At 41.0% G+C, this 19484-nt stretch overlaps 1 protein-coding gene across 1 annotated transcript in view; it reads left to right on the plus strand.

The window, feature by feature from the left end:
* Positions 1–8094: 8094 nt before the first annotated feature.
* LOC140650715 (nuclear factor 1 B-type-like) overlaps positions 8095–19484 on the plus strand; it is a 220449-nt gene continuing 209059 nt past the window's right edge. Inside the window, exons 1-2 of the mRNA XM_072859418.1 lie at positions 8095–8124; positions 16699–17230. Of these exons, the coding sequence (XP_072715519.1) occupies positions 8095–8124; positions 16699–17230 (562 nt within the window). The remainder of the gene's footprint in view (positions 8125–16698; positions 17231–19484) is intronic.

The raw sequence follows: 19484 nt of genomic DNA on the forward strand, positions 1-19484 counted from the left end.
CCCTAGTTAGGGATCCCAGTTGCTGGGTTTCCTTACCCTCTAATTCCTGACTGTTGGTCCCAGTATCCCAGCATTGGAGCAACCAGGTGATAGCTTGTTCACCTGGATGATGGCTGTAATCTTTCCGCATATCTTGCAGCTCACTCAGGGATAGAGACTGGGTGGTTTCTGACTCATTTATGATTTCTGTCTCTTCCCTCTCCTGTTCTTGTGGCTGCTCTGCTGCAGAACAGGCTGCCTCTTCTGATTCTCCCTCCTGCTCCCTCTTAGGAGGAGCTGCTTCCTCCCTGACTAACCAAGTTGACTTCTGCTTCCATTGTTTCTTCTTGACTATAGGAGCGACTGTTATAGTTGAGGGTTGGGTCTCTGGTTTAGCCACAGTGTCCGTTTATATGTCCTCAGATCCAGAGACCCTCTTGCTCCCTTGAGGGTGCTGAACAGAGGCTCGGTAGGTATAGGCCAGGCCCCAGCACAGTGCAAGACATTGTGTCTCTTTGGCATAGGCAAAGCATCCTTTCTTCAAGCGGTCTGCCACTTCAACAGGGTTCCACGTCTGTTCGTGTGTGAAGCCCCAGACCATTGGAGGTGAAAAACGCTCTAGGTACCTGCCCAAAATCTCCCACACACCTTGCCACCCATGACTCAACTGCCACAGGGCACATCCTTGTGTGGCATTCCCAACCACTTGGGTAACCTTAGGAAAAGCCAGAATCAGATTCATGGCACACACCAATACGAGCATTCTGGTTGCCCAAAGATGTTCAAGAAACTGAACAGCCATTGTAACAAGGCAGGAAGTATCTACCTGGGAGGAGAAGAAGGGGCAGGTGCCATTCTTTGTTTCCCCCACAAAGTGGTTCCCAGAAGAGAAGAGGAGAAAGGTGCAATTGTTAATTGTCTCCACGAGATGGTTCCTGGAGTACTGAGATGGAAGCAGTGCAGGACCCAAACACCAGATTAGGCTCAAGGCCAGTGCTTTTATCATAGCTCTCCCAGGCAAAGCAAAACAAAGTGATAAACAGCACAGAAAACTGCAAATGCCAAAAGCAGCCATTAACAAGCTGTGAAATTTGATGTACAGCAAGAGAGGGAGCATGCCACAGAGCAGGTAAGGAAACATAAACCAGTGTTGAGAACAAATAAGTCAACATCGTGACCAGCAACAGCAAGTAACAACTTGCCAAGCAACAGCTAAACAGGTATCACAACTATAAATTCCATCTAGCACACCTCGATCAAATCTATCGTTATCTTGAACCCCCCTGGCCATGTTGAAGAAAGAAATTATGCAAAAGCAATTATTCACCCCCAGCAGACTGATACCCAGCCACTCTCTGAGAAATGGCTACTTTGGAAAAAATCCCCCCCCCATTTTATTGCTGAGCATGACGTTATATGGTATGGCTGTCCCAGATGTGTCCCCTCCCAGCTTCTTGTGCACCCCCAGCCTACTCACTGTCAGGGCAGAGTGAGAAGCAGAAAAGGCCTTGACTCTGTGTAAGCACTGCTCAGCAATAGCTAAAATAGTGATGTGTTATCAAACACTGCTTTGGTCACCAATCTAAAACATAGCACCATAGGGGCTGCTATGAAGAAAATTCACTCCTTCCCAGCCAAACCCAGTACATCAGAATCTCTTCTTTTGCTGGGTGTCCCCCAGATTTGCTACCATGTACTCAGTGTAGGAGGGTTTTCCTGAGAACCTGTGGTGTATAGGGCCTAAATTCTCCTGGGTTTTGGATAAAATTCCCCAAATCCCTTTCCTACAAATCATCTTGTGTTGGGTAACCTTTCTTTTTCATCCTAATCTATCTGTCCTCCTGGGACTATGGATACTTATATTTGGTTTTGTGTCTGAGTGACTATGACTACTTTGGGGAATCCGGGGATGGGTGTCTCCCAGAGAGTTTTTGCCTTCCTTGCTGATAAATCTTCCTACTGGTTTCTTGGCAACCCAAAACAATCCCTACAATGTCATTTCACTTTCAGTACTTACTGTAAGTAAGTGTAAGTACTGTACTTACACTTTACCTGTTGATTTTACTATTTGGCTGATGCTCTCCCAAAGTGGCTTATTTTTTATAATGCCCCCATTAGAATCTTGGAATTCATGTGCTTCCTATCTATCAACCTAAGATTTTAGTGGCCCCTTTAAAAATGTAATCATTATCTGTGGCAATCATGATTGGATTTTCTTCTGTCCCTGTCTGGTGTACATAGCGAAGCACCACCCATAATGCTGTGAGTTCTGCTGTTTGAGCTGTGCTGGTAGGAATCATCCACCCCTTCTGAATTCCCAGTCCAACAATTCTAATTGATGTTTTATAATCTCCTTGACACTTGGAATGTGCCCCATCTATATACCAAACCACCTATTTTGAAGGGAGTTTTTCCAGATCGGTCGCCATAATCGAAGATCTTCATGCCCATTTTCCTGGCTGACAGTCATGCAAGGGAGAGCTTCATGGGGCTATAAACTGAATGTGAGATTGGTCTAGGGCAGTAGTCCATTGACCAACCTGGGAGGGGGTAACCCCACTTAGCAATAACTCCCCTGCCCTAAGTAATTTCTGTGGTTTGTGTTTTGTGAGTATTTATTTGAACTGTACCACCACAAATAAGATAATGGAATTGGTGTACCGCCCAATAACAGGTTAAAAGGACTTCACATTCCACATATTTTTGCTTTACACTAGAAAGGCAGTGACCACCATATCCCAAAGCTATTTCTTTCCCATGTTGCATTTGTGAGGCTGTAGCTGAAAAGTGTTATTTAGAGGGTTTTGGAATTATGATGGGGACTATTAAAGATGGGTAATCGTGTCCAAAAATGCTGTTTTCCTTCCCAAGTGAACACAGTTTTCCTTTGTGTGTCCCCTTCCCTGAATGGGCTAGACAAGAATACATCATAAATGTCAAATATGGAAAATCACTTATACCTGTGTTGCACCTTTGCATTAATTTCAGGGAGGCAGGCTACCAGAGGGGCTAAGGTGAGCATTGTAAGGGTATGTGGAAGGAGAGTGTCTGCTCCTTTAAGGGTATCTGGTCAAAAGAGTCATAAACAAGAACATAGAGAGACAAACCTGATGGACACATGATAAGGGAGGTCTTGATGAGAACAAACCTGGTCAGTGGCACTAATTGGTAAGGATAAGTGGAGTGTGAGAATGTTTATTTTTCCAGTTGGGAGGATAACGAAAGGGAGGGGGACAAATGCACAGAGACATAAAACCTGAACAATTAGTGTTAACAAAGACAATAACTGAAAACAAACCTGGTCAGTCACACTAATTGATGGGCTCTCTGCAGGCAAACTTTGTGACTGATAGGGATGCAAACCTGAGGGTCCAGGATGTTGGAGGAGGGGTCGGTGGAACTATGCCATCTGATGAGGCAATGTGCAGGGGAAGGGGGAGCAAGGAGGAACAAAGAGGGGGTTAGACAGAACAGGGTATAAAATGGGCCAGTCCCGGGTAAAACAGGGTCAGTCAGTGCACTTGTCTGGCTGAGCCCTGCACCTGATCACTGCAGTCTGTCCTATTAGATCTTTTCTTAACTATCTCTCTGCACAAGCTCACTCTCTATCCTGTGTGTATGTGTGCCACAAGGACTAAGTTCCAGCTACTGGTGAGACCTGTGTAAATGGATTTGGTGCAGGCTACAGGAGTCAGACCTGGGGTCAGACCAGGCACCACTGTCCTGTAGCGTCAGCTACTGCAGCAGGTGGGGGTCTTGGCCACCAGCCACTGGGGCGGGAACAGTATGTCCCCCAAAAAACAGCTACTGAGGAGAACTGGAGTGAATGAGGCCAGTGAGGGGTTCAGTGCAGGTGGCTGGAGCAGGACCACAGGCCACAGCCCATGTACCTGGTGCCGGCGGCTGGGGGGGCCCAAGTGTCTCTCTCTTCCCCAAACTGGGTGGTGTGTGGGGGTGTGTGTGTGTCATTCACTAGCAAACTGCAAGCAGGACCAGCTGGCAAGTAGGAAGCCCTGGGTCTGGGCATGGGGATCAGGTGGGCAGAGGACCTTGCTGGTATCTGAAGAGACTTGTGAGTGTGGAGTGCCCGTGGGACGAGTGTGTGAGTGCATGCACGTTTGCTAGCGAGCATCAAGCTGGACCAGCTGGTGAGCAGAGGACCCATGAAGCAGGAAGAGGTCCTGGGATCCAGGCAGTGGTACCAGATGGACAGAGGGGGTGGTGCCAGTACAAATGCAATGTGCGTGTGCTTGTGAATCTAGAGTGTCATGTGTGTGCCTTCACTAGTGAACTTCTATCTCTATTAGCTGAAGAGGAGAAAGGGGATAGAAGCTGAAGAGGAGCTGAAGAGGAGAAAGAATTTTCTTCTGCTAGCTGAAGAGGAGAAAGAATAGAAAGGCTGTCTATTTTTGTTTTATGCATGTCCTATACATTGGGGCTGTTGAAGGCAGCACCCTGTCTGTGGCAGTCTGTGTAGCCAGCTGTGTCAGTGTCCTGTGTGCGTGTCTCTGGGATAGGTGCTTAGCTTTGCTACTGGTTGAACCTGCAAATGGGAAAGTAGCAGCTGCATCAATCAGCTTGGGCAGAGACCTCGGGTGAAAAGGACTGGGTTCCTGCAGCTGGGCACAAAGAAGTCCACAGCTAGAGGTGCTGGAGGCAGCAGGCGCTCTTAACATCCCTTACCAGGCATGACCCAATTCAACAGATGATAATCAACAATAAGGCTCTAAGTCCTGTTAGGTTTTCTAAATGGCCAAACTGGTGTATTAATGCATGAAGCACCCTTTTGTATATAGCTTCAAGCATGTAATATCTAGATGACAGTTTGTATGTCTTCCTTTGCTTCCCTTAGAATTGGGTATTGCTTTTGGGGAAGGGGCCATATGTTCTATACTGGGGAAGGAGGGTGGTGGTGGTGAGGTGAGAGAAAGAGCCAGTGCAGGGTTCTTTCTGGATCTCAATAAGAAAGGTCTGACAACAAATGGCTTAATAAGCTGCTTTAATAAGACAGAATAAGAAGAGGAATATAGATAGCAAGTAAATCTTACGTCCCTTCAGATATGGGGCACCTTGTGTTCTTGCAGCACTGGACAGAGCACAGATAGATTTTCCCACGGCATGCTGCACAAAGCAAAACCTGTCCATGGAGAAAAGCTCTCCCTTTTGGTCATTCAAGCCAATATATAATTTCATTACACGGAAAAAAAAATATTCCTAAAGGATGTTCTCATGAGAACTTCTTGCTGCACTGTTAGATAAAGGCAAGGCTATGCTGGTGGTGCAATCGCGCTACCAAGTGGGAGCTGCCTGCAGGCTCCTCTGTTACAATGAGCTGGCTGAGTTTATCCGGCCAAGGAATTTGTGCAGCACAACACAGGCCTGCTGTACTACCTCCCTCCATTGACTGAGTGCATCCATCAATTCCTGCCTCCCTCATTTGACTAAATGCCATTCTCGATTCCCTCCGCTGACTGACTTGCTCAATTCCTGCCTCCCTCGGTTGATTGACTGCCTCCCTCCATTCCTTCTTTCCTGGGATGACTGACTGCCTCCCTCCATTCCTGCCTGCCTTCACTAAATGACTGTCTTCCTCCATTGACTGACTTCCTGCTTTCTCACCCACTCCCTCCCTCCATTGACTTACTCCTCCATTGACTCCCCATTTGCCTCAACACCTTCCCTCCATCTATGCCTCCCTCCCACACTCCACTGACTCCCATCCATTCCTACCTCGGTCAGTTGACTGAGTGCCTCCCAACATTCCTGCCTCCCTCGGTTGAGTGCCTCCCTCCACTGACTGACTACCACCCTTCGTTTAAGCCTATGTTAGTTGACTGCCTCAGGTTATGTGGATCACTACCTCCTTGATGTACAATGGTCTCCCAGTTCAGATCACCACACTGCCCCCTCTATTGAGGGTCTGCCTCCCTCCATTGACTGACTCTCCACTCGCTCCCTCCTTTCACTGCTTCCCTCCTTTCACTCCCTCCCTCCATTCCTCCTTCCAGTTTCCTCCTTCCCTCCTCCACACTCTCTCCATTGATTCCCTCCATTGACTGACTCCCTCTCTTCCTCCTTTCATTCCCTCCCTCCCTCCAGTGAATTCCTTCCTCCCTCCACTTCATCGACTGACACCCTCTCCCCCTCGACTCACTACACTCACTCACTTCCGCCTCGCCTTTCCTTTTCCTCCTTTCCCCGTAACAAGACTCCTCGGGCTTCGGCTTCAGCTTCTCTAGTAAAAGCTACTCTGGGAGATTGAAACAAAATTCTTGTTCCCGCCGGTTCCCTTTCTCCAGATTTTTTGCTGCATGAAGTTCTATCGTACTACTGCCACCGCCACCACCACCGCCACCGCACCGGGAGGACAAGGCTCTTCTGTTCCCTCCCCCGCCCCGCACTACTGTCACCCCCTGGGACAGAGCTTGCCTCACAGGCTATCCGGGTACTTCGCGCGTGTGGTCGGACTATAACAGGCGGGCGGAGGTAGGGATGGAGGAGGATCCTTTAATAGGAGGAGGACCCTTTAAAGGGGATGAACCCTTTAATAGGTAGGGGGTGCCGTGGAAGGGCAACAAAAAGTACTGACTTCTTGTCCTCTTCCCTACACCTTCCGCGCGGCTGTAGATCGGGACTGTCACGAAGCGGAGATAGAAGCGAAAAAGACAAACTCCCCCTGATAGGTCATAACTGCATAATACAAACGATGCAAAACTATTCCTCTCGCACGCAGACAGGGAGAGAACTACAGCATTTGCCGACTAGGAAAGCAAAGAAACGCCTCCTTCCTTATTGCCCCTTCGCCCCTCCTTAATCTCCGTTAATTAGTGGGGATTTGGCTAAGTTTCCTACTTTTAGCTCTTCCCCAGACAGCATACAGCGGTTCCCAGGCTGGCAAAGGCCAGAGTGGCGATACAGCTATAGTAGTTGTTTCAAGACGCCAGCTACGGCTCCTTTATCGTCCTCCTGTAAGGGACTCTTTCCACCAGGCGCTTCCCAGGAGGAGCGAGGGGAAGTAGCTTTGGGCGTGTTGCTGTTGTCACGTATGCGCCGCCGCCAAAATAATACCCCCAAAACATCCCAAAAGAAGAAGAAGAAGAAAAAATCGTTCAGACTGCAGGACCACCTCTTCTCCCCGCCCCTAGCTTTCTGCCTCCAGGAGAGGGGAAAGTGAGGCTTATTTGTAAAATGTGCTAGTGCCTTCTACCGTATTAGTGAGGACTAATAAAAAGAGGGAGGGCTGAGGAGGTAGATCTTGTGGAAAAGGAATGTGGTTGCAGGAGGAGGAGTGTAACTGATATTTGTGTAATTATTTAATTAACAACAACAAAAAATCCCTAAGTCTCATTTGAAGAGAGTGCTGGATAGGGTCCAGAGGGTGTAACCAGTGAATTTTTCAAATTCTAAATTTTGTACAGAGAAGGCACGCGAGCAAATAGGGAGATATATTTATCATTTGAATTTTCAAGAATTCATTCTTATTATAGTGGGCGTTTGGAAAGCAGTTTCTTAACATTACCTACAGAGAGAGGAAGAGGCAGAGGCTGCTGCTGCGAGAGGAGCCCGGAGACTGTGCACTGCGGAGCATTTTCCACCCTTGGGGGACGCATACTCGCTCTCATACACACAGTTGCTGCCTTGTAAAGTTTCGCCTGCCATCACTCCGGGATTTTCCTGCTCTGCTCCGTTCTGTAACCTTGAACTGTTTTTAGAGTGTGGTGACAATACTATAATAACTCACCACTAACTTCTTTTTTTTTTTTTTTAAAAGCAGCCAAACAAAAAAATCTCCCGCTCTCTGCCGAGCCTCCCCCCTCCTCATCTGCAGAACGACCGCCAGCAGCAGCAAAAGCAAGACTCCTGCGCCGCCGACTACAAGAGGGTTAAAAGTGTATATTGGATTTCACCCCGGGAAAACTAGCACACGGAGTGAACTTGAATTTTTGGTTATTTAAGGAGGACTGGGGTTTGTTGTGAAGTTGCCGTGATCCAGGGCAGAGCCTCCTCTTGATTGATTTAATCTTCATCGAGATGACTGTAAAATTAATAGATGAAATTATTACTTTTCGAGGCTTTTCTTAGGGGCTCTCCAGGCAGCGTTATCAAAGCGAAGTCATGATGTATTCTCCAATCTGTCTCACTCAGGTATAGATGCGTTTTGTTCTTATTTATTCATTTTTATATATGAGTTGTTAATGAGTCATTGCTAGTAGTTGTAATGGGTTTAAAGCACACTTCTAACTGCTTGTCAGGTCCAAACTCCTCTTGCACAGGAGAACAGTAGAGAATGCGCTATACTAGGCCTTTGTTTTGGGGAGACTCATTCAAAGTATCACACGTAGACAAATAATGTTTATTGTTAGTGCATAAAAAGTCAAAGGTTAACAACATGGAAATGAGCAAATTACAATAAAAAGCAGATTTTGATTTGATTGGAAAACACCGATCTGCTGTCTTTTCATCCTGTCGGTTTATTCACTCTAGTAAAAGGGTGTTAAAGTATTATTATTGGAAAAATTCGAAACAAAAACCACCCAACATTGTCTGGTGCAACATAATACTTTGTTTAATAATATATAGCCTGCCAACAGCATGAAGAGGGTTTGAGTGGGGATGACCAATCTATAGGATATTTTCTTTCTTGGTTATGTAGGGATATGGTATTTTTCTTGTCTAATTTTGGTGTTTATAAATCAGCATGTACATGGCTATTTATTAAAATTGTTCATTAAAACAATGGGAAATGTTTGAACAAACTGAGGAATACTGCTTTGAATGTGGAGAGTAGTTTAGTAACGTGTATGGGTTTCTGAAGTTCTTCAGAACCTTCTTCTGTGAGGGGTATTGAGTGGGGATATTGTTCTTTTAAAACTATCATTTTGAGACATTAGTGGTATAGGAAGTAATCCTTCAGAAGTTATACATAAGCGTCCACAGAGCATGTTTGTCATTATCGCTTTAATAAGAAATAAGCATCATGATACTGGAGCATATTCAGAATAGTAAATTATATCTGTAAAGCTATGGGCTAGTTCTCAGAAGTTCTTGTGCTAGTCAGTCTTAGGAGGATGTGATGCAGACTGATTAAGTGATAACTGCTTGCTTCCACATTGGTGCAGCAAATAGCTTAAGAAAAAGAAAATGCATGAAACTAAGTCTTACTGTTACATTAGTATTAAACACTTAATAACGCACTTATATTTGCATAGTGAACAGATAATTGTGATTTCAGTTATTTGATGATTAAAAAGCATTGTGATTTAAAAGGACTAAAGCATTCATAAAATATGCATGAAGATGTAAACAATGATAAGGCTTATTTAGTGATTGGTTACAGTCCTGTAGCTTTTTGGCTGTTGCATTTTTTATTGTTTATATTTCATTTGGTATCCAAGTGCGATTGACTTAAATACAGGTATTTTCAGCAAGTAAATGTGAACTTGAGTGGAGCAAAACTGGAAATTGAAATAGTACTATAAAAGAAAAATAATATACTATGTATAGATTGCACTTTGTGTAACAGATATACACATGTTTACAGTTACACACTTAAGAATTACTTCTAGTGGAGTCCACGATTAGTTAAAAAAAAATCTCCAAATGCTGTCCTTTCTATTAAATTATTGACAGCTACTGAGACTTCTACACATGAATATATATCTGAGTAATACAAAGGAAACAAAATTTTTTTTTTTATATTGAATAATAGCAAACTTTAACTTCTACCTGTAATAAAGCACATAGGACTTCTGTTATATTCTGCTTTAATGACTTTTTTCCCCCATATGTTTGCTTTTTGGACTTTTTCTGTCAAAGATGTAATAAAGTCCATTATTTTTACCAAATCTATATTAAAATGTCACTACTTAAGTTTATATTAAAAATATAACTCATTGGATTTTTTGCAAGCATAAATGAAGCACTGTTTGTCTTCATGTGTTTAAAAACTTCTATATATTGTTTTCCAATCAGGCTGTATCACGTGCCATGTAGAAGTGGCTTGTATTTAGTAATGAATATATGGAATACAGTTGCAGCAATTTTGATTTCCTTTAATTTGTTAACTTTTTTTTTCTGCTTGGAATGATTAAAGGGTTTATTTAGTCATCTTTTCTTTGCCTAATTTTAAATATTATGTTTACAGGGTAAATGAGAATTTATTTGTTTATTTAAAGTAAAAGATTGATTACTCTTCAGTTGTAGTTGAGTTAACACTATCAGAGTTGTATCTCTTATATTGTCTGTCTGTAAGATGCCTCAGATACAATTCGACTGTAGTAATATGTGCTCAAAAATGTTTGCTATAAATTCTTAACACAGATGAAAATAGAATACTTCATTGGACAAAGGTTCTTGCAGAAGCAGTAGTTCAGTTTGTGTGGAGACAGCATTGTAGCACCTTTTAAAACCAGATCTGAAATCTAAAAGTGTGGTTTTAAGTCAGTCCTTGGAAGTTGGGAGTATTACCCATTATCATTACAGTAATATGAATATGAGATAACTGCAAGGAAGAATGAAGACTTACCAAATACAACTTGGTGGTTTTTGTTTTGTTTTGTTTTCTCATCCCCCATGTACCCCCTTACCCTTATTTTGGAATGAATATAAACTTCATTTACTTCTCTTGCTGAAGCATGATAGGATGCTGTCCTGGTTTCAGCTGAGATAGAGTTAATTTTCTTTATAGTGACTGGTATGGGGCGATGTTTTGGATTTGTGCTGAAAACAGTGTTGATAATACAGAGATGTTTTAGTTGTTGCTGCACTAGTCAAGGACTTTTCAGCTCCCCATGCTCTGCCAGGTGCAGAAGAAGCTGGGAGGGGACACAGCCAGGATAGTTGATCCAAACTGACCAAAGGGCTATTCCATACCACATGATGTCATGCTCAGTATATAAAGCTGGGGAAGAAGAAGGAAGGGGGGGACATTTGGAGTGATGGTGTTTGTCTTCCCAAGTAACCATTACGAGTGATGGAGCCCTGCTTTCCTGGAGATGGCTGAACACCTGCCTGCCCATGGGAAGTGGTGAAGGAATTCCTTGCTTTGCTTTGCTTGTGTGCGCAGCTTTTGCTTTCCCTATTAAACTGTCTTTATCTCAACCCACGAGTTTTCTCACTTTTGCTCTTCCAATTCTCTCCCCCATCCCACCGGGGGGGAGTGAGCGAGCAGCTGCATGGTGCTTAGTTCCTGGCTGGGGCTAAACCACGACAGTCCTTTTTGGTGCCCAACGTGGGGCTCGAAGGGTTTGAGATAATGACAGATTTTATTGGAATGTGCTAGATAGAATTTATAGCTGTTATTGCTGTTTAGTTATTAATTGGCAGGCTTCTGTGCTTGCCATAGGGCTTGCTTGCCTTACTGTATATTAGAGTCTAGGGCTCGTTAGTGGCTGCTTTTTGCTTTCACTGCTTGCCGTGCTGCTGTACTGCTTATCACCTTACTCTGCTGTGCCTGGGAACATTTTGATAACAGCAATGGCGATGCGCCTGGGCTGGCAGATGGCCAGGACATCGCTGCTGTTTCTGTGCTGCTGTACTGGACAGGCTGGAACTCCGGTGTGAACTCGAGTCAAAGGGACTGTGACCTGTGGATGAGTCCACGTGGGAGCAGGACACCCTGAAGCGTCTGTGCCCATGGATTAGCCCATGCCAGAGCAGGTATATCTTGAAACGTCTATGGCCATGGTTATGTCTGTGCCACGGCATGTATACCTCTGAAGGGATTGTGGCCCAAGGATAAGTCCACGCTGGATAAGGTGCACCTCGAAGCATCTGTGGCTGTGGATGAAGTCCATGCTGCAGCAGGTACACCTCGAAGCATCTGTGGCTGTGGATAAAGTCCACGCTGGATAAGGTGCACCTCGAAGCATCTGTGGCTGTGGATAAAGTCCATGCTGCAGCAGGTACACCTTGAAGCATCAGTGGCTGTGCATGAGGCCATGTTGGAGCAAGTTTACTTCTGAAGGTACTACATTCTGTGGATAAGTCCGAGCTGGAGCAGGGGCAAGGGGAGGACTTCATTGCAGTGTTAAACCTGATGGTCTGGTCCAAAGGGACCAGGGGTGGAGATTGTAATGGAAATACCTTTAAATTGTTGTATCCCAGGATTTGAGTTGCATGTTGTGGGAATTACTATAGCAGGAACCCCTTGTTGCTAGCCAGGCTAGGAGCAAGGGGAGGAGTTTATTGCAATGTTAAACCCTATAACCTGGCCCAAAAGGACCAGGGGTGGACATTGTAATGGATATACCTTTAAATTGTTGTAACCCATGATTTGAGTTGCATGTTATAGGAATTACTACAGCCGGAACCACCTGAACAAATGGAGGAGAAGCCTTACAAGAAGCAGTGCAAGTGCAGCAGTGACCTGACCTAAGCTGGCTTTGGTGCCCAATAACTCCAAGAAACACACCACCTCTCCTGTCCTGAGTAACAACCATAAGAGATGAAGCCCAAAGTCATGGACTAAATGAACTCAGTGGACATTTTGTGGACATTTATGGACATTTTACAAATATTTTGTAGGGGTGGTCCATAGACTAAGGGAATGATATGTGTGTATTATATCAAAGGAAGGGAAGGGTGACGGTGGGTAATGAGAATGTATTGGATAGTGTGGGACCTGAGCATGACGTAAATGGTATAGAATAAGGAGTGGATACTGTCCTGGTTTCAGCTGAGATGATAGAGTTAATTTTCTTTATAGTGGCTGGTATGGGGCTATGTTTTGGATTTGTGCTGAAAACAGTGTTGATAATACAGAGATGATTTAGTTGTTGCTGCACCAGTCAAGGACTTTTCAGCTCCCCATGCTCTGCCAGGTGCACAAGAAGCTGGGAGGGGACACAGCCAGGACAGTTGATCCAAACTGACCAAAGGGCTATTCCATACCACATGACGTCATGCTCCGTATATTAAGCTGGGGGAAGAAGAAGGAAGTGGGGGACGTTCGGAGTGATGGCATTTGTCTTCCCAAGTAACCATTACGCGTGATGGAGCCCTGCTTTCCTGGAGATGGCTGAACACCTGCCTGCCCATGGGAAGTGGTGAAGGAATTCCTTGCTTTGCTTTGCTTGTGTGCGTGGCTTTTGCTTTCCCTATTAAACTGTCTTTATCTCAACCCACAAGTTTTCTTACTTTTGCTCTTCCGATTCTCTCCCCCATCCCACCGGGGGGGAGTGAGCGAGCGGCTGCGTGGTGCTTAGTTCCTGGCTGGGGCTAAACCACGACAGATGCAGTTACTGCATGCCTTTAAGCAGTCAGTCTCTTGTCATATTTTTACCATAGTTTATTTTTATATTGCAGTTGTCCAGGAATCTTAAAATATGTTTTAATTTTCTTCCCTCCCTAGAATATGTTGTTTATTTTTTGGCAGAGAAAATCCATGCAGTGAAATTGAGAACGCAAGGTTTCCTATGTATAATTGCTAGATATCTACCTTATTTATTGTATGGTCCTTTATTCAAGCTTGGATTAATTGATACAAAGTTTGGAAAGGTAGAAGGAAGAGAAAAGGATTTCTGTTTCCCTTTTAACTATTAGAAAAAGAAAACCTGACCTATCGTTATTATACCACAATTAGAGTATAGATAATTTTGAGTTATTTGCAAACTATGTAAATATTTCAAAATAACTTCCATTTTAATCTAAATTGTCATTGCACATTGATTCACCAGCATAATTTCTTAAGACATTTGAAAATTTTACCTGCATAAATCACTTTGTTGAAAGAGCAGTTATGGCATATGGGTAAGTGCCACATAAAAAACATTGTTTCAACATTAACTACAAATAGTACAGGGAAAAATGAAATTTAATAGATAGGTAGGAGGTTTACTGGAGAATATGTATGATTAATAGCAAATCTCCATTTAGGATCATTTTTATGGGGCAATTCTTGTCAAATAATGCTTCATTTGAAAGGAATCCAGATGCACAATGAATCTCAAAGTTATTTGACAATATTGCTTTAGAAGAGGACATTATTTACTGTGTTTCTTTTCTCACATTTTAATATACATTTTATAGTTTTAGGACTTTATGATATTATGAAGCAAAAGCATGACCATAGTTAATAAAATGTTTTCACTTTTTAAAACAAAATCATTCAGTCATTATAGACTGGAATTTAAAATTTGAAATTTGACTATAAAATTATTTATGGATTTACAATACTATCAGCTATTATTGTTAATATTATATACAGTATCTACAGATGAAGCCAATCCAATGTTCATGATGTTCTTACTAGAAAGAAAAACTAGATCTCTGGTATTCTAATATTGTAGAATATTTCTGCAGCAATTTTATCACCATTTTTAAAACTAGAAATGCTGCAATCTATTTTAGACATAGGGGAAATTATTGTACCTGGGACAAAAGAATCTTTTCTCCCCAAGCCCTTCAGCTCCCCTGCTTTAGCCTCTAGCTGTTAAGAGTTTTCAAAACCTGTAGTAAATCTGTTTTATTCAGTATAAAATGAACTGGAATGATTTACCGACACAGTCTTGCTGTTTCTGTTAAATTCAAAATTTATTAACATTTTATTAAAATGCTTTTATTAACATGACTTCTGGAGAACTACTACTTTCTGTATTAGTTATAATTGAAGGAGGAAAAAGCACGGCATCAGAAAGTGTATGAAGACGGGAATCTTATCATGGGCTGTGGTTAATCACAGCACTATTGCTTTTCCACACAAAGAACAGTTTGTGGTTTAACTATTTCCATGGCTTTAATGTGCAAGTATAGTATCAGAGTTGTTAAAAATCTCTGCTGGAAACTCCTAATCAGTTTAATTATTGTCTTTGTGGTTCTTTGTTAAGCATCATACTGGAATGTAATCATTTATGTCCTGAATGGTCTTTTGATATTGGCTCTCTTTCTTCTCTATAAAGGTAGTGATGGCTATATGTAAACTGTTTGCAATTTTTCTTTTGCTTTGTCTTTGATTTGAGGGTGATTAGGGAAGAGAAATGACTAGACATTGTAGGTTTTTAACGTTCAGGAAAATTTTTAAATCTTTTGAAATTTGAACATTTTAATACTAAATTCTCACCCCAAAGGTCAGTATGTTTTTACAGTGGTAGTCTGAATTTTTTATAATTATGAGACAATTGGTTATACTTTCAGCATTTTTTACCTAATCAACCTGCTGATTAAATATAATTAATTCCCTGCCTATCAAAGTAATTAAAATAATTTAATGAAAATAATTTAATTGTGTTTTTGAATATATTAACATAAAAAAGTTTCAGTTTTAGTTTGATTGCATTGTGTCATTCCATATGATGAACACTCTCTGCACAGTATTTAAAACCAAATATGCCTAAACACAGAAAAAGATACTTCCCCCTAAGGTCTGACTTCCAAACCAAAATATAGTAATGTTTGATAAGCAGATTGCTCTGTTTTAAACAGCAAATTAATTATATTCATATTTGTTCATAAAAGACAATACTTTTTGGGGAAAGGCCTATTTAGATATTAACATGGATGCATAAGAAGATGCTTAAAGCAGATAAAATGAAATAATTTGGTTGCTGTAGAATGTACTTGTAGACAACAATTAAGCATTACCTCTTTAATACAATAAATATTGCAACTAGGCAGAAGATATAAACTTGCAGGTGAAGCCATATGACAGGAAGGGATATTTTAGAACTGTAATTAAATTGCATGGATGTCACAAAAGCAGTGTTTGACCACTTTTAATATCACCCTGCCACAGCACACAGAAACACAAAGAATGCAATGTTTGTGCCAAGTTGCCATTTTTTCATTGTATAGCTCAGATTTATTTTTAAGGGGTTTACAGTTATTGCCGTACTCAAGTGATCAGTTAAAAAACTGGCTTGGTGGTGCTTCAAATGCCATAGTGGAGCTGCTGGAAAAACATTAATGTAATTCTTGTTCTCAACTTCATAAATTTTACAGAGTTTGAGTGGTGGGAGGGAACCATGCAGAGTTGAAAGTACAGAAGCTTTTGTTCAGGAATTTTATATGACATAGTGTGTCTTTTACCTACTTTCCCTTACTATATACTGATTTCTCTAGTTACCACCACTGGAATGGTGCTGTTTCAGTGTTGGAATGTTAAACATTTGATAAGAAAATGGATCAAGTTTAGTGGCACATGCTCTTTGTGCCACCAGCAGTTTCTTGCTGAGAGCATGCTCCAAAAGTGGGAATTGTGTGGTATTACACTGAGTATGTATATGCTTTGTGTTTCTGTACCACAGATAAATAAATTGTGGTATTTGCTTCAGCGTTCCAAATGTTTCTGCTCAGATTTTTTTTTCTTTTTAAATCGTATAGTGTCCTCTTTGTATAATGGTACTTTGCTTGGTGTTAGCTGTTCACTTGCTATTTACATGTTAGAAACAAAACATCTTGATAGCATCTCTTTTAAATTATGTAGTCTGTACAGCGTTGTGGGATGAAGTGAGGGGAGGCATATCAAATAAAATATTTACATGGATCCTTCAAAGAGTGAAATGTGGAGAAAATGTGATGCTCTGAGTAATTTTGTCCATTGCCTGATAGTGATACATGAGAGTTTATGCAGAAGTTTGTCTAAATTTTAATTATTCTTTTCATCTTGGTTTTCACTTTGATATTTTCAGAAACCTATCTCGATATTGCCTTGCTTATAAGAACAAAGTGACTTTGAGTTTTCTTCTTCTCTTCCTTCCCCCCCCCCCCCCCTTTTTCCCACAGGATGAATTTCACCCATTCATTGAGGCACTTCTTCCACGTGTCCATGCAATTGCCTATACTTGGTTCAACCTTCAGGCTCGAAAACGCAAGTATTTTAAAAAACATGAGAAGCGAATGTCAAAGGATGAGGAAAGAGCAGTCAAGGATGAGTTACTTAGTGAGAAGCCTGAAATTAAACAGAAGTGGGCATCCAGGCTCCTTGCCAAGCTTCGCAAGGATATTCGCCAAGAGTACCGGGAAGACTTTGTGCTCACGGTTACTGGGAAGAAGCATCCATGCTGTGTATTGTCCAATCCTGACCAAAAGGGTAAGATTAGGAGAATTGACTGTCTGCGACAGGCTGACAAAGTCTGGCGTCTGGATCTGGTCATGGTGATCCTGTTCAAAGGCATCCCCTTGGAAAGTACAGATGGAGAACGACTCATGAAATCTCCACATTGTACAAATCCAGCACTTTGTGTCCAACCACATCATATAACAGTATCAGTCAAGGAGCTTGACTTTTTTTTGGCATACTACGTGCAGGAGAAAGGTAGGAAGCAGGCTGTTGCATTTTTGTGTTAGTATGTCAAAGTGATTCTAAGTAGCCCTTTTTCTCCTAAGCGATGACTTGTAATGAAATGCTCTTCTGTGGTCTATCTACACAATGTGGGTATGTATATACGTATGATATATACATTTGACACAAGTGTCACGTTCTCTTTCAAGAGAGACTAGGACACACTAAGGAAGTACTTAAGTTCCTTTGCAGTTGCCATTTATGTCAGCGGCAGTATTTTCCAGTTAGTGCTTCAGAAAACATTATTATTATAGGTCTTTTTCTCCAGTAATGTTAATAACAGATGCAAGTATGTCCAATTGCACAGACATGTAGGTAATATAAATATTTATTTTCACCTTTTTAATACAAATATTCAATATTTTTCCTTACACTGATGAATCTACAGTTGCTTTGAAGAACAATTGTAAACTTTCTCATCATTATTAAACGTGAAAAAACTTTAGCAAAGAAATACTGCTTAGTAACTACCATAACTATATACTTAGATTTATTGCATACAATATTTACATTTTATTCATACTTGACAATGCCATCTCATATTACTTGTCTGAACTTTAAAACAACAAACCACGTTGTAATATTTTCACAAAATATTCCATAAAAGTTATGTTTTCATAGTCACACTGGTATGCTCAGTTTTGTTTGAAAGATATTTTAATATGGAAAATCCCAGGTACACTATGGAAAAGCTACATAAGTTTAGTGTTATAGAATTAAAAGAAAATCAGCTGATGATAATTCTTTATTGGGGGGAAAAACTGTTACATATTACAGTATTCATTTGCAGTTCCTCTAAATCATAAATGGATGTAAGTAGATAAAGTTTTTCTCAGATACTGAGGATCATGGAAAAACATTTTCTTCCTGAAAAGTCTTTTGGGTCCTCTCTGGTGATTGTATCATCCTCTGGAAGTCTTTGCATTACTGGCTGGTCCACACTAATAAAGCATTTATTTCTTATCTGCAAATCCAAACTAGGGAGAGTTTGATCTGCCACAGATGATGGACCATTTCTCAGCTTGTCCTGGTAGTAGGCAGAAAGGGCCTACAGGAGAGCAGGTGGCAGGCTGTTATCTGATGTTCGGTATATAACTAGAGGGATTTAACTGAATGGTTTTTATTAGTAACAAAAAAGTAAAATGACATGTCTTAATTTGACCATTGATGTTTTTTTTTTTCTTATTATCTATGAATATTCATTCTTTAAGAGAACACATACACAGCACAAACTTATTCATTTTAATGAACCTCTCTTTTATAATCCACGTTTAATTACCCAAGTGATGCATTATGATTACAGAAACATATAAATACAGTTAGTCCTTCTGAACTTTTCATGATGAAAGAATATAACTCATTGTTGTTGGTGTTTTTTTCCTGCTTGTATTTAACATTTTTTTTCCACAGCAGTAGACAAAGTATACAACAGTTGTTCTGCAATGACTTTAAGCAGCTGCTTAATTGTTAAAACTGATCCTGGATAACATAGAAAGTAAGCGTGCTGTGATAGTGTCGAACAAAATATCTTAATTATATATGATTTGTCCCTTTAAGCTTCTTTTGTGCAGGAAAGTTAAAATGATATTTGAATACACATATTTTAAGACATAGCTTATTGATTAATTAAGTAGCTTTTAAGCCAAAGAAACCAGGGTCAGTGTACTTTTAAACATTGCCAATTTTTTCTGTTGGTGGAAGCCTGTAACTTGAAATGGGGAGTAGGGGTTGCAGGACATTCCTGATTTTATTAGTTTAAATGAATTGACAATATGAGTTTATCCAAAAGTTGTCTAAATTGTCCAAGTTCTAAATAGAAATGAGTAAGATAAGCACACTCTAACGTTATGACTTCATTATTATTTCCAAAGTTACAAGGAGCTACTGAGACAATATACTGAAAGATAATGTTGGTTAATTTCTTTGTATTAAATCACACTTGGTAGACCATTTAATATTGTAAACAATTTTTTTTGTATCTCTCTTGCTGCTTCATGGTAAATCTGTTCACATCTGGTGGTTCTCTTGAAAAAGTCATATTAAGTTATCCTAGTATCCTAGTATTTTTCTTTTTTTAAATTAATCTAATTGAAAACAGGTTATGTCACTTTGTAGTGCACTTAAGAACACCAGACTTTGCAAAATTCAATCAAACCGCTGCATCTTACACATAATATTTTGCTTTTTATTTTTCTCTTAGAATATGAAAACCCACATCATATCAAAT

Source organism: Ciconia boyciana, chromosome 4, assembly GCF_034638445.1.
Source record: "Ciconia boyciana chromosome 4, ASM3463844v1, whole genome shotgun sequence".
In the NCBI taxonomy this organism is placed as follows: domain Eukaryota; kingdom Metazoa; phylum Chordata; class Aves; order Ciconiiformes; family Ciconiidae; genus Ciconia; species Ciconia boyciana.